At 46.3% G+C, this 14,871-nt stretch overlaps 1 protein-coding gene and 1 long non-coding RNA gene across 5 annotated transcripts in view; one reads left to right on the top strand and one right to left on the bottom strand.

Annotated features, from left to right (window-relative positions):
- Window positions 1-3,033: 3,033 nt before the first annotated feature.
- The window catches only part of FERMT2 (FERM domain containing kindlin 2), a 90,822-nt gene continuing 78,984 nt past the window's right edge, over window positions 3,034-14,871 (bottom strand). For 2 of the 4 annotated variants that reach the window (XM_079993814.1, XM_079993816.1), the window contains 4 exons: window positions 9,386-9,406; window positions 6,856-6,980; window positions 5,878-6,019; window positions 3,034-4,598 (listed from right to left, as the gene is read on the bottom strand). In XM_079993814.1, the coding sequence (XP_079849940.1) occupies window positions 4,425-4,598; window positions 5,878-6,019; window positions 6,856-6,980; window positions 9,386-9,406 (462 nt within the window). In that variant the 3' untranslated portion in view covers window positions 3,034-4,424. The remainder of the gene's footprint in view (window positions 4,599-5,877; window positions 6,020-6,855; window positions 6,981-9,385; window positions 9,407-14,871) is intronic. The other 2 variants (XM_079993815.1, XM_079993817.1) reach the window with 1 other exon arrangement.
- LOC307208999 lies at window positions 12,933-14,332 on the top strand. The gene is made up of 2 exons (XR_013835286.1): window positions 12,933-13,048; window positions 13,153-14,332. It is a non-coding gene; the product is annotated as an uncharacterized lncRNA (long non-coding RNA).

The following is a 14,871-nucleotide window of genomic DNA, read 5'->3' as shown; positions in this document are numbered from 1 at the left end:
CAACATACCAACTGTGAACTGACAGGACCTTTCCAGGGATAGGAGACATCTAACTTTGGGGGGGGGGCACTAAATATTGGATCCTTGAATGTCTACAGATTTCTGCTCTACTTGAAAACGGAGTGCAATAGTGGAATTAGGGAATATATATATTTGGAGAACAGAGCTGATGGGTACGAAAATCATGACACCCACCACAAAGGAAGAACAACTCCTCCAGCAGAGAGGTGAAAAACTTGGCTTTGTGTATTTCAATCTTAGCATGGTCCAGTGTCCATTTTCGGTTGGGTTCTCTGATTTTTGCAAAATTTTGCCTCCTAAGTGGCTTGTAACCTTCCCCAAGTCGGAAACTGAGCATCTTACACATGGCTCATAAGATGTAAGAGATGGATGTTCATATCTCATGAAGGTCTGCTAGAAAAACTACTCTTTTAAATAGCAATAGCTTTTACTCACGGTGTCCTTGCACTTGTTAGATTAAATATACATGCACAAAGCAGGTAGGTATTACTTACCGTATGTTATGAATGTGTTACATAGATTTATCACTAAACTTTTACGAACTCACACTCTGAGGCAGACAGCAGAACAGAACAGACCTACTGCTCAGGGGCTTTAACAACACAAAAAGACTTATTAACTGACTTATTAACTAGTATCCATTACTTAGCATTTTGGAGGCTCTTATCTCACAAAAGGTCTGCTTCTCACGTGGCTTGTAATCTCCTCCAAGTTGGAAATTGAGTGTTAATAAGCGTCTTATTAAGGGACGCAGGTGGCGCTGTGGGTTAAAGCCTCAGCGCCTAGGACTTGCTGATCGAAAGGTCAGCGGTTCGAATCCCTGCGGCGGGGTGCGCTCCCGCTGCTCGGTCCCAGCGCCTGCCAACCTAGCAGTTCGAAAGCACCTCCGGGTGCAAGTAGATAAATAGGGACCGGTTACCAGCGGGAAGGTAAACGGCGTTTCCGTGTGCGGCTCTGGCTCGCCAGAGCAGCGATGTCACGCTGGCCACGTGACCCGGAAGTGTCTCCGGACAGCGCTGGCCCCTGGCCTCTTAAGTGAGATGGGCGCACAACCCCAGAGTCTGTCAAGACTGGCCCGTACGGGCAGGGGTACCTTCACCTTTACCTTTAAGCGTCTTATTTGGACAGTATTGCCAAAATTGTCCCACTCATCCTCACTGAAGCATGATCACACGGTCCCTCCAAAAGGCTTAACAAGCGCTGAGCAAACCTCAGTATTTTTATGTGTGGTTTGAAGAGGAATGAGGGAGGAAGAGGGAGAAGGAAATGAAGCCCTTACAAAGCAGCTTGACAGTCACAGGAGAAGCTTTCCAGCCACTGCTGCCTATGTGCTTATTGAGGCACCAGCCCCTCCCCAGAGAATACTGGAACGAAAGCAACATATTGCTGATTATTATTATTGTTTTGGCAGGGGGAAAAGTGTGGACCAGAAGTGAAGAGGAAATGGGAGGGGAGGAAAGGGCAAAGGGCAGGTCTGTGCCAAGTTTGTGACCTAATTTCCGTGCCAAGGGAAACTGAATCCAGCTGCGAACAGCCATCTAATTAAGAGATTTTGCAAGTATTTGCTTATTTTGCTCAACTTACTCTGCTTTTAGCAGTCACGGAGAGGCAAGAAAATCTGCTGAGCAATAAAATCCCACTCCCTGACGAATGAAAACTCATGGGGTCTTCCCACCTTGTTTCAAAATACCCCTTCACCGTCATGAGGGCTAGAAACCTGATTGTGTGTGTTTGTGGTGTGTTTGAAAATCTTAGGATGGTGACACTGATGACTGTTGGGGTAACCTTCCAGCCCTACAATTCTATGAAGCAAGATGCAAATCTACACCTGCGTTGTGCAGCAGAGGGTCATTCCTGCCTCCTGCTTATAAGCCAGACCGTGTCTCTCTTTCTCTTTCCTGTTCCAGCCACAGCTGACTTGTTGATTAAGCTCCTCCAGTAAATTCTTAGCTGGCATAAAACGGTCTGAGGAAGAGCTTCTAGCCTCATAGGAACTGAACTTTCCCCACACAAGGAAATAAATAAGCTTAACCCGTGGCTTTTTTGGAAGGTGACTTTGACAAGAGGAATTGTCACTACTACCAGAGAAGCCGTAGATGTAGACCTGAACTAATTTTTGGACGAGAAAAACATTTCTCCGATTCAGTCTGTTTGGTGTTTGGCGGCACTGCAACATTCGCATCTCCGTCCAAATCCCTGTGTCTTTTAGATTTCCTCATCTCACCTTGATGAGAACCCTCTCTTCCAGAATGTTTAACGGCAAACGTCCAATTGCCTCTGGCAAAGCACCCTCATGCCCTCACCCACCTATGCGTGCCTCCAAGCTCAGCTGAAAGCTTATGTGCTGGGATGGGGTGGAGAGGATGGACCCCCTCCCCGGGGCTCAGCCGATCAAACACCCTGCCCTTTCTCCCACAGTTCCCTCCCGTATCCAGTGGTCAAGAGATCCTTAACACAAATGGCTTAGCTAAAGTAAGTTATGCAACTCTCCTGCTCAAACCTCATTGAGAAAACCAGTTGCACAGAGACGGAAAGAGCAACATGAAGCAAGTTTGACATTTGTACGTCTCCGTTATTGAGGCTTGCAAAACTGATGCGTTTAACGAAGAGGGTTTGCCAGATTGCCTTCATTAGCTTTGGAAGTTACATTTCATCTCCAACAGGAAGGAAGCCCACTTTGTGATTATTTTCCACTAGAAGCAACCTCTGCATGCTGTCTATATAAAATTGCCTTCAGATTACATTATACTACCAATTGAAAGGGTACAGAGGCGATGTTTAGCCCTAAACAAATTCAGCCTGGCTTGTAGGACTTCATGATTTATTCCCCCCAAATGTAATTAGCATTGACTCTGGAACACTTATGACTGAGAAGCTCTGGGAAATACTATTATAGGTCAAGAAATTACCTCTGTGATGCACTAGACTCCCCCCCCCCCCAAAAAAAATGTATTTTTAGTTTTCCAGAGAAATACAACCACACATACTAAAAGGACACACAGAGACTGGAGGTTAAATAAAAGATTTGACCTTTATTTAAAATACAAGGCATTTGTACATAGTGTTTTATGTCACGGGACTAATAAGCACAATACTGGTTTCTCCCCTTGGCATAGGCAGGGCAAGTTTGGGGTCTCCCTGGCTGTTAGTGTTAATTTCATAGCGGGGACCCTCAAGCCAAGGCAACTGAGTCTTGTTAAGGGCTTTGCGGCATAGCTATAAGGAAGTCAGGATTTTAACTTAGATTAAAAACATACCATAAGGCCAATACGCTTGGTACTATTGCGATTCCTACTTTGGCTTGTGAGACTAGTTTGTTTTTTTAAAAAAAAGAAAAGAAAAGAAAAAGGAAGAAAAACCTGTACAATTTTATAAAATTTGTGTTTTTCTTTTTACATTAGTTACACGCACGCGCACACACACAAATCCTTATACTTCATAGACCTTTACTTCATATTGTAATGATGTCTTCCTTTTTGCATATCATCTTAGTAGACAGTGACTATGCTGGTGAATACTAAAGGTGTTCGTAATACAATACGGTGTAAAAAAAAAAAAAAAGATAAAGGGAAAGATGAAAGAGACACACACACACACACACAATATATATATAAATGATTATCAAAAGGAAACAAGAAGTTATTACAGATACGCTTTAAAAACCTAACGAAGGGAGTATTTTTCAAGGCCACGCATGATTGTTTTTGTAAAAAGCTCCAGGTCCTTGCAATGGACCTGATTTACGTAGTGCGAAAAATAAGGGGCCAAAGGACAGAGTCCGCCAAGCACCACTGCTGCACATGAGGCACCCATGCGCAAAACCCCAACGAAACGAATGGGGAAAGAGGGGCAGCAAAGAGGGCTTCCTGGATTGCACACCCAAAAAAAATGAATGCTACTTCTAAAAGTAGGAGGGGTGTTGACACATGGATGTCAATTTTTACAATATATATATATATATATTTATTTATTAAAAACTCACAAAACATGCATTAACCATGATAAATAGACTTCATATAGATTAGGCCCTGGGTATCTTTATAGTTAAGATGGCTTAGAGGTGTTTATTGATTTGGTTAGCTTACATCTGTCAGAAATTAACCTGACCAGGCCCCACTGTCTGGCTGAGTGAGGTGGGGCAGGGGAGGGGAGTGGGGGCAAGAGGCACAAGCGTCAGCGTTACACGGTTCGTGTTATTGTCTTGCTCTAGCAGATTAACGGAAGTGCTGTTTAGTGCACATACAAACTGGTCTGCTAATGCAAAAGTTTCCATGATATTAAAGAGTAAAGATACACTTCAAGCTTAACTTGATTAAGCAGCATATTTCAGATAACAGCTGTTGAAGTTAAATATTAATATGGCCGTTGAGTTTCTGTCAGTACAACGGGAGGTCTCATCCGACTCACACCCAGCCACTGGTCAGTTTGTAGAACATCTCTTCGTCTAAGCTTTCGTTCTGGTCTTTCGCACGTGTTGACAAGAAAATGTAGCCGCCAATGAACTCGTGCACCACTTTGCAATCCACTTCGGTGCAGATGAAGGACACTCGGACGTCATCGGCAAATTCTACTGTTACCTGAAAGTGCAAGGCAAACACAAAACTTTGTGCCAGCCTAAATGGTGGCGCCCAAGGGCCCTTCATGACAGCACTGCCACTTAACTCACACCTATTCAAATTCTTATCCAAATTCCTCCAAAGAGCCCAGAGGAGTGCATACAACAGTGGAGGAAGCTGCTCAGGTGCCTGGGGCAGGGCGAGGCGCTCCGTGGGGCCTTCAACGAGTCTGCCTGCCTCCTCCCACTCAGCCGCCCTACAGCTGGTGGGGAGGCAGCGGGCAGTGCGGAGCCTGTGTGCACCCAAGCCACCATATCTCTCAGATGTGGTGGCTTGGACGCGCTACAGGCCCCGCGGTGAGTGCTGCCTGGCATTTTGTCACCCCCCCTCAGTGGTGACACCTGGGGCCGCCCACTGCACCCCCCTTCCTCCGCCCCTGAGTGTACACAGGAATTATTCCGTTCTCTCACCACAACATCCCCATGAAGTAGGCTAGGCAGAGACTGACTGACTCAAAATCACACAGCTCCATGGCTAGCAGGAATTTGAACCCCGGCCTCCCTGCCCTAGGTCCAATATTTTATTCACTGCAGCACAATCCAGATGATTCTCCCAACCAAGGCTGAGAGGACTAAGAATACAGGAAAAACACATGTGATCCCTCCCCTCTTACATGCCATTTCCTTCCTCAGCTTTGTCAAAAACAGGAGGTTTAATTTGTGGCTCTGACAATGTTGCTGGACTTCAGTTCTGAGAAGCCCCAGGCGGCATGACTAGCTTCCAGGGATGGTGGGATCTGTAGCCAAACAACACGTAGGAAGCTACAGGTTAGCCACCACTTCTCTAACCAGAGTGTGCCCTGATGACTGAATCAAGGAACCGTGGTTAGTGCCTTTCATATGGCTACATTTCCCATCTGACTGACAGAATGGAAAGATCTTAGACAGCCACAGTCTTTCACCAGCCAGAGTTTCCTTATCATGTGAATGCCATATCCTTCAATAAGACAACCTAGTCAAATGCTGAGATCATTGAATGCTAATTCAGCCGGTCACATGAGCCACCATTTTTAATGTCTTCAATGTATAATCAAAGTGTGCAAACAAACTGAAGTTCTTTAGGATATATTTTGGCCCTCATAATTCTCCCTGGGTCACACACCCTCTGTTCTAAGGCCACATCCCTCACTGGTTCTGCTTCAGATCGCAGGTTTTCTGGCCTGACTGCCATGTGTCACTGAACGGTGACAGTGCCTCTTGCTGACCTTCCGCATGCCTAGAGAACTCTAGGCCTTGCTTACCATTTTTATTTCCCAGTTCACGTTCCACTGTTTCATGTTGCTGAACCGCCATGTCTTGATAGCGTCGCTGGTGCTTGCATCCATCCGTATCAGCCGGTTGTAGGCGATCCCAATAAGTTCTTCCTTCTTGCCCCCTTGGAACCTGAGGGGTCCAAGTTGTATAAATAAACACTTTTACATCAATGTCTCTCTCATTCTTTCCCAAAGTGCCTAACAGTGAGAAAGTCCTACTTGCCTCCAGAGAAGCCCACTCCTTGGGCTGTTTGCTGCACTTACTGTGCCATGAGTTACGACTATATGAAGCATGGCTCCCGAAGGCAACAAAGCAAGCCTTCTGCACTGACTCAGGCAGAAGCACAACGGGTAGCCTCCTCCAAGAGGTGGCCATTACTCAGCGTCGCTGTATGAGGAACAACTGAATGGCCCGGTTACAGCCAACGCAGAAGCAGGGCGGAATCAGGTGGCCCACAAGAGGCCACAAAGGTGGTAAATCTGGAGAAGTAAAATAATGGCAAGATGCAGCAGGCAAGGATACCTGTAAGGAGCGGGCACTTTGGGAGCAGTTTCATCTGTCAGATTTGGATCTTGAGTACACTAGCAGTTTTCATGTGGCTGAGTATATCCCACCCTCCCTCCGCCAGCACTTTGGAAATGCTGTCCTATGTTTACATTCAGTCTAACAGATTTTTTACTGCTCTGTATTGCTTTTTATTCAGCTGTTTTTGTTGCCAGGAATTGGTTTCAATGACTTACTTTGGAAAGGCAGTGTAGAAGAATACGTTTCGGGGTAGGGAAAACCTTTACTCGTGATTGTGCAAAGCACTCTTTCCCTCTGCCTAAATCCCAGAGAGACAACTCAAGAGCAGAAGGTTTATATTGTTATGTTCCCAGTTCCCCGTTCTTATGGGCAATGAGTAGGCATAACCCGGTAACTGAAGAAGCCCATATACCCAACTTGCCATTTCCATCTGCACAGACCTTGCAATGAAGTGTGTGATGCCGAATTCTGGGAGGGACTGCCAAGCTTGTATAAATCTCATTTTGGCTTCAATGAGACTCATCTGGGCGACGTTCTGATGGGCCTCCAAGATCCGGGCAGTGATCTGTAGGGGAGCAACACAGAGAGTTGAGACTCCGCATTGACAGTGGCAAGAAGGGAACAAAATACAGAGAGCTGCACAAAGGGGGGGGGACAGAGGAGAAGGTTTATTAAAATGACCCCAACATGCCCCTGCAGTTTCTCACCTGCGCTTAAACTTGAAACTGTGCTCCTGCAAATATATTGTAAATACTGATCTTTGAGGATGTTTTTCTGTGTGATGTATGTCTTGAAAATGTGAGCTGCTCTGATTATCATTATTTTTAACAACCCTGCACATTCACAGAAACAGCTGTGCATCCATTTATCAAGTGGAGGGAAAGGAAGCAGGCCTTGGGAGACGCAAAGGCACCTGGGATTGTGCAGGGCCAGATCCTCTTCCTCCCCAAAAAGGAAGAAATGGGCCAGGGATGGTTCCATGTGCACTGATATGAACCAGCAAATGGGTGAAGGGCAATATCAGTTACATGCAAGTAAGAAAAAAAAATGCCCCCAAATTAATTAGCTAGTGAAAAAATGACAAGTATACCCTGGCTGTCTCAGCTACCTTTTTTTATTTATGACTAAACATTTTTTCTAATCCCTTTGAATGTGGAAAAAGAATGAGGATAAAGTAGGCAGCCTCTGCAGAAATCTCTGGATTTAAAAAACAGGCAACGCTTCCAGGAACCAGAGTTCTCAGCTCCTCTGTCTCTCCCGCACTGAGGTTCTTGTTCCCTTTCCCTTCCTTGCCCCTCCCCCCCCCCCCCCCCCGGTTAAGTCTTCGTTGGAAGGATTTGCAGTTTTTAAAAACCAAGCATGTTAGCAAAAGCAAAGGTCACAAATGTGCTGCCGAAGAAGCTGCCCGCTCTGGTGGGGGAGGTTGCCGAGCGAAGGAAACAAGGCTGCTCATTCTTCCTCCCCCATTCTAGAATATGCATTCTTCATTCATCCAGAGGGGCATTAAATGAAGCAGTGAAATCTTCTGCTCACTTGCAGGGAGCAGCAAAAAAGGCCTTCGAGTGACCAGCAGCAACTGGCAAAGTGCTTTCTCCGCTTGCAACCCGCCTGCCACCGCAGAGCTATTAGAGGTGCTTGACGGCTTCGTTCAGAGCTCGGCTGGCAAGGGCCAAGAGCCAAAAGGGAGCGCATGCACCCTTTAGTCACCGCACTTGGCAACGCCATGGGTAGCTGCACGTCATGAATGTCTGGCCAGGAGGGGTTATCACCTCCGCGGTCTCGCATTTTCCTTGTTTCTTATTTTATGTGTTTGACCATAAGCCTGTAGGCCTGGCCATCTGCTTCGTTGTTCTTAATGACTGTGCAGCACCTAGTTGTTTAAACGCTTGATTTATTTATTGCTACTATTAAGGAAGAGAAGGGACAGCAGGAGCACTGTGCAAGCAATGGGCTATGGGAACAGAGTGCACCATCAGGGTTGCTGCCTATCCATAACTCTCTCCCTGTCTCCTGGAAGCCAGAAGTCACAAGAGGGATCAGCGAGAGCAGCTGCATTAAGAGGTCTCCTTTTTTCCACGGCTCATTGACTTGGCAGGTGCTCACCCCTAAGCTAGAATGCGTGACCATTAGAGCATCCTTGCCAGATCAGAATTTCCATCCAGCCCAGCGCCCTGTTTCCAACGATGGAAAGCCAGATGCTTTCAGAAAGCCCACAATTCCCTGTTTTGTCTTCCGGTCGACTGCTTATTTTAGAGCTACACTTTCTCTGAATGTGGAAGCTCTATTCCACTCCTGCTGGTATCTAAGCCCTTTACTAGGGACGCGGGTGGCGCTGTGGGTTAAACCACAGAGCCTAGGACTTGCCAACCAGAAGGTCGGCAGTTCGAATCCCCGTGACGGGGTGAGCTCCCGTTGCTCGGTCCCTGCTCCTGCCAGCCTAGCAGTTCGAAAGCACGTCAAAGTGCAAGTAGATAAATAGGTACCACTCCGGCGGGAAGGTAAACGGCGTTTCCGTGCACTGCTCTGGTTCGCCAGAAGCGGCTTAGTCATGCTGACCCAGAAGCTGTACACTGACTCCCTCGGCCAATAAAGTGAGATGGTCAGGGGTCCCTTTACCTTTACCTTTAAGCCCTTTATTGATCTGCCATTACTAGTGCATTTCCTGGTGTTAGTGCCAGAAAGCAAAGGAGGAGACACAAGAGTAGCCACGTACAAAACACAGCACACCCTTGTCCCAGAGGAAAGCAGGCAGCAGGAGAGATGGAAGGGGTGGGGAATCTCCGCCCATTGCGTCTCGTTTACTCATATGCCATGACATAGCATAACACCACACGGAAGCGCTTGCAAGTCAACATACGCTACGTTTCTTATAGCGCATCTCTGAGAGCCCCTTCCCTGCTTTTAAGCATATATTCACAACACAGCAAAGTCTTTTAAGTGCTTATTTATTTTATGTTTACTGTCACTTACCAAGTCTCTTATATAGCCTGGCTGCAGAAGGCAAATGCGAAGAAAAGAAAAGGAAGCAGAAAAAAAGAGGCAAATCAGAAATATGGCAACAAAGCAAAGGGAGGAAAATGTGCAAATTATCAACAATTGTAGTTCAAATCAATTAAAACAAAACAAAAACTCAAAACCTTTCACCACGAACAACTGTCCTGGGGTGAAAAGCAGCAGGAAATGAGCACAAGCATGAAGAAGGGAGCAAAAAGGAGTGCAGCAAGACCAGGGGCTCCCCAGGTGCTTTAGACTGCAGCAACCCAGGGCTGGCTGGGGCAGGTGGCATTCCAAAGCACCTGGAGGGCGGCAGGTTGCGGAAGGCTGTTCTAGAGAATGGAGACTCAGCCATGGGACCACCTTCCACAGCCCACAGAATCTTGGAAGATTTTCACCCTGTCTTCTAAGGCAAGCTTTTAGCTGGCCGAGTTGATGAAAAATGGAATGGCAAACAAGTCAGCAAACCAAAATAAAAATGCAGAATTATCATCTCGGACTGGAGAGCGAGAAAAAAGAAGCGCAAGTTAAACTGTGTTTTCTGCAGCTCCTGATCTCCATGGAATGAACTTTTGTTTTCTGAGCAAAAAGAATCAAATACTGCAGCATAACGATTTGTTGCTTTAAGTGTGTACAGCTCAGTTGCTGAATGTATGCAAGTTACCCGAATCACATGCAAACAAGCAGCAATCTCCAGCATGTTTCTGACATGGCGGCTGTAGTGAAATAAGAGGCCACCTGCAGTTTGAGAACACCAGCTCCTCTCCTCTAGCAAATGTGAAAGGAAAGGTAAAATGGGAAGAGGGTTTCCTGTTTCCACTCTTCTTCTGCAGTCAGGAATACTCAGGCACAGCTTATATTCGGCAGACATTGAAAAATTGCTTGCAAAGACTACCAAGAAACCTAGAAGTACTCAAGCAGTGAAGTGCCACCAGCATATCAAGTACAGTGGTACCTCTGGTTACATACTTAATTCGTTCCGGAGGTCCGTTCTTAACCTGCAACTGTTCTTAACCTGAAGTACCACTTTAGCTAATGGGGCTTCCTGCTGTCGCCGTGCCACCGGAGCACGATTTTTGTTCTCATCCTGAAGCAAAGTTCTTACCCCGAGGTAATATTTCTGGGTTAGCGGAGTCTGTAACCTGAAGCGTATGTAACCTGAAGTGTATGTAACCTGAGGTACCACTGTACTAACCACTGGGTTGCTGCAGCATCATGGAATGATTTGAATGTTTGACTGAACCACCACAGATCTAACATCACACACAAAAAGGAGCCCTTCCATTTCCCCCAACCAAGTCTGTCTGTATATTCTGCTGTGGTTGGCCAGGGCAGAGGAATGCACCTGACTGAGGACTCAGAAGCAATGAGCTGGCACACAATATGAATTCTGAATGGCAACAACAACTTCTATAGGTAAGAGGAAGAGATCCTATTTCAACTAAATATGGGGAAAACTCTGCACCCCCGTTGGCTCTTTTCACCAGATGTCTTTTTGCCAAGAACTACCTCCATTTTGAGGGACACAGGTGGCGCTGTGGATTAATCCACAGAGCCTAGGGCTTGCTGATCAGAAGGTCGGTGGTTTGAATCCCCGTAACGGGGTGAGCTCCCGTTGCTCGGTCCCTGCTCCTGCCAACCTAGCAGTTGGAAAGCACGTCAAAGTGCAAGTAGATAAATAGGTACCGCTGTGGCGGGAAGGTAAATGGCATTTCCGTGCGCTGCTCTGGTTCACCAGAAGTTGCTTAGTCATGCTGGCCACATGACCCGGAAGCTGTACACAGGCTCCCTCGGCCAATAAAGCAAGATGAGCGCCGCAACCCCAGCGTCGGCCACGACTGGACCTAATAGTCAGGGGTCCCTTTACCTCCATTTTGCAGAAGGGCTCGTGGGAAAAAGGCTCCCTTTCCGAGGCCCAACACCTGGCAGCATCTCCAGTTGAGATGCAATCTCAGGTAGAGTCAGGCAGGTAGGGAAAGTCCTCTGTGTGGAGAACTGTTGCCAGTCAGAGCGGACAGTGCAATTTTAGAAGACACACAGTTCAGTAGCAGAGCCTTGGCCCCAGCATCTCAGGGCGGGGCAGATTTCCTGCCCAAAATGCTGGAGAGCTGCTGCCAGTCAGTGCAGACAGCACTACTGTGTGAGATGGATCAATGGTCTGAATCAATATAAGGCAGATTCCTACATTCCTTAACTGTTAAGATTTGATTCCTAGAGCTTGCTGTCTATTTCAAGTGTGGCAGCTGAACTTCGCACTGTAAAGCGTGGAGCTCTGTAGTGGAAACCAGTCCTGCCCAGAGCAGTGGAAAGAGACCCGGCATGTGACGAGTCCACGGCTGCTGTAGATTCATAGATCAACAGATTGCTACTTCAGAAGCAGCAGCCCTCCCTGCTCTCCACTTACTCCCTGCATTCTACAAGTTCCATGAGGGCAGCATTTCCTTCGTTCCACCACCAACACATCACACGACATCCCTGTGCAGCCTCCCAGATCTAAGCTATCCAGGGAAGGCAATGCTAACAAAATACAAGTCCACACCTCAAGCCAGCTTTCCTTAACCGAAGCCCCTCCTGCTTCTCCACTCAATCCATTTCCACATCAAGGGAACCTTTGATGGTCAGAATGGGTACACTTTATCCCGCCCCCCACAACATCACTTCTTAATGCACAAGCTACATCAATGCAAGAGTTGTTTCTCCCCCCGCCCCCCACCCTGGTCTGTGCCCTCTTGCATGCTTCAAAGATCATTTTTTAAAAACAAATAAATCATAATTTCATTACATGCGCTCTCGCCATGCTGGGTATAATGGCTCTTTCAGAGAATAAACGAAAGTTATACAGGTCGTCAGCACTGTGCCAAAGGAAGGCATCTGCCCACCCCCAGTTTTTCTGGATGGTATCTCCCCTCTTTGGCACACAGAGGCTGCCCCTGCAATTCAAGAAAAGTAAGGAACTTTCCTCTGTAATTAAATTTCAAAACAATCCTCCAAGTGAACATTATAAAAACTTCTGCTGCACTGCCCAGGTAATAAACAGGCGGTCTGCAACCCCCCCCCATGCTTTCTGTTACCTTAATCCTAACCACCTCCAACCTGGTGTCTTCCAGATGTTTTGTACTACAGTTCCCAACTGTGCTAGCTGGGATTGATGGGAGTTGTAGTTGAAAACATCTGGAGGGCAGCAGGTTGGGGAAAGGAATGCTGCCCTGTACACCCCGTTCTGAATCATGCATAGCTGAGAGCTCCAAAAGCACAACACACTTCTTGGAAGTGTTCCTTTCCAGTGGTAGGAATGTCAAGCATTTAAAGTTGAAATGGGGAAAAAAACCCACCACGGAAGATGTACTAGGACCACAGCATGTTTTTAATTTTCTTACAGAGGTATTAAGTGGTATGGAAATGGTCTAAAGAAATGAGTAAATGGATACACTGCTCAATGCCCCCTGTTTTGCTAGGACGCCAAAGAGCAATTGTGTGGTGGCACACAAACATTAATAGTCGCAAGTGCCAATCAAGGAGTTACACCAAAACTTACACATGACTGCAGCAGCACCGAGTCACATGTTTTGGTGCTTGTTTCAGTTGTCGCAGGACACAACTTATAATGCTACTAAACACTCCAAAGCCAGTTTGGCTTTGGTGGGGAAAACACAGGAATTGAATATACGAATTCAACAAAAACATTTTGTTGAATTCATTCAATTCCTGTGTTTTCCCCCACCAAAGTTGAAATCTTTTCCAAGGCTTTGAAAAACAGTGTTTGTAAGGCAGCCCAAGCATGTTCAGAAGGCGACTTTGTAAACTGAGCTAAACCAAATCCTAGTGCTGATTTATTCTGCCAGCCATAGCTTTCATTCTAGACCTGACTATGTCAGTTATGAACTACTTATTTCCACTTCAGATCACTTGATTCTATCAACATCCATGGGGTCAAACTTGTTTAAGTGGAAATATATTGGCAAAAAATTATTTTTTGTTTTGTTTTACTGTGCTGTGCTGGCTGAATAAAATTTCCAGGTAGAGCTGCTCAAGATAACCAAATCCTTCATTCAGCAAATTCCCAAGTTTGGTCACTTTTTAACAACAGCCTGAACAAAACAAATTAAGATTGTTTGCTTTGCAGATTTAAATGATTAATCCCAGATCAAAGCCACAATTAAGCAGCATTAATGAAACATCCGAATTGTTTTTAAAGCCATCAAATATTAAGAGGTAGCTTTTAAGTAAATTTATAGATGGCAATTAACTGCTTTAAGAATCAGTTACATAGACAAAACATCTTCACCATTGTGTTGGAGAAGATGCAAGGCAGTTGGTAGGAAAATTCCATACAAATTAGAATGCACAATATAATCCAAGTCTGGGTTTACTAACAATATTTAAGGAAGATCAGCTCAATTTACGTTATAAGGAGCTCATCACTTTCTTTTCCTGGTGGCAGCACGGCTACTCCTAGCACAGAACTGGAGAGGACTTGAACACCTACTGCATATCACAGGAAGGGGACAGAATGTATGGCCTTATCTGAAAAATGGACGGGAAGAGTTCATGCCTTGAACAACAACTCATCTGATGATTCCCCTGAAATACAGCGCCCCTTTATAATATAAAACATTTGAATGAACTGGCGCCCACCGACTACGCACATAGGTTTATGGCAAAATCAGGCACACTAAATCTTCTGTTCTTGGGGAAGGGGTGGAAATGGGGCAAACTTAATGTTCTTTTCATATTTTGTAGAAAACCAATAAAAAAGCTATAAAATAATTAAGAGGTACTCTGTAAAAAGTCATGAGGGAGTGGGAGTAGAAAGAGGAAGGGTGGACTGCTCTTTCTGGGGCAGGGGGAGGGGAGTGTTCAAATAGCCTCCCTAAAGGGAAATGCAAAAAATACTACTTTTTCCACTGGTAGGACAAAAAAATTGTCCAGTAGCACCTTAGAGACCAACTAAGTTTGTTCTGGGTATAAGATTTCATGTGCATGCACACTTCTATACCTAGAACAAAGTTAGTTGGTCTCTAAGGTGCTAGGGGACGCAGGTGGCGCTGTGGGTTAAAGCCTCAGCGCCTAGGACTTGCCGATCGAAAGGTCGGCGGTTCGAATCCCTGCGGCGGGGTGCGCTCCCGCTGCTCGGTCCCAGCGCCTGCCAACCTAGCAGTTCGAAAGCACCTCCGGGTGCAAGTAGATAAATAGGGACCGCTTACCAGCGGGAAGGTAAACGGCGTTTCCGTGTGCGGCTCTGGCTCGCCAGAGCAGCGATGTCACGCTGGCCACGTGACCCGGAAGTGTCTCCGGACAGCGCTGGCCCCTGGCCTCTTAAGTGAGATGGGCGCACAACCCCAGAGTCTGTCAAGACTGGCCCGTACGGGCAGGGGTACCTTTACCCTTTACCTTTAAGGTGCTACTGGACAATTTATTTATTTTATTTTGACTGCGTCAGACCAACACAGCTACCTACCTGA

The sequence above is a fragment of the Podarcis cretensis genome (assembly GCF_951804945.1).
Source record: "Podarcis cretensis genome assembly, chromosome: 1".
Taxonomy (NCBI): Eukaryota; Metazoa; Chordata; class Lepidosauria; order Squamata; family Lacertidae; genus Podarcis; species Podarcis cretensis.
Note: the sequence above shows the minus strand (reverse complement) of the source record. Positions and strands in the feature narration are given on the sequence as shown.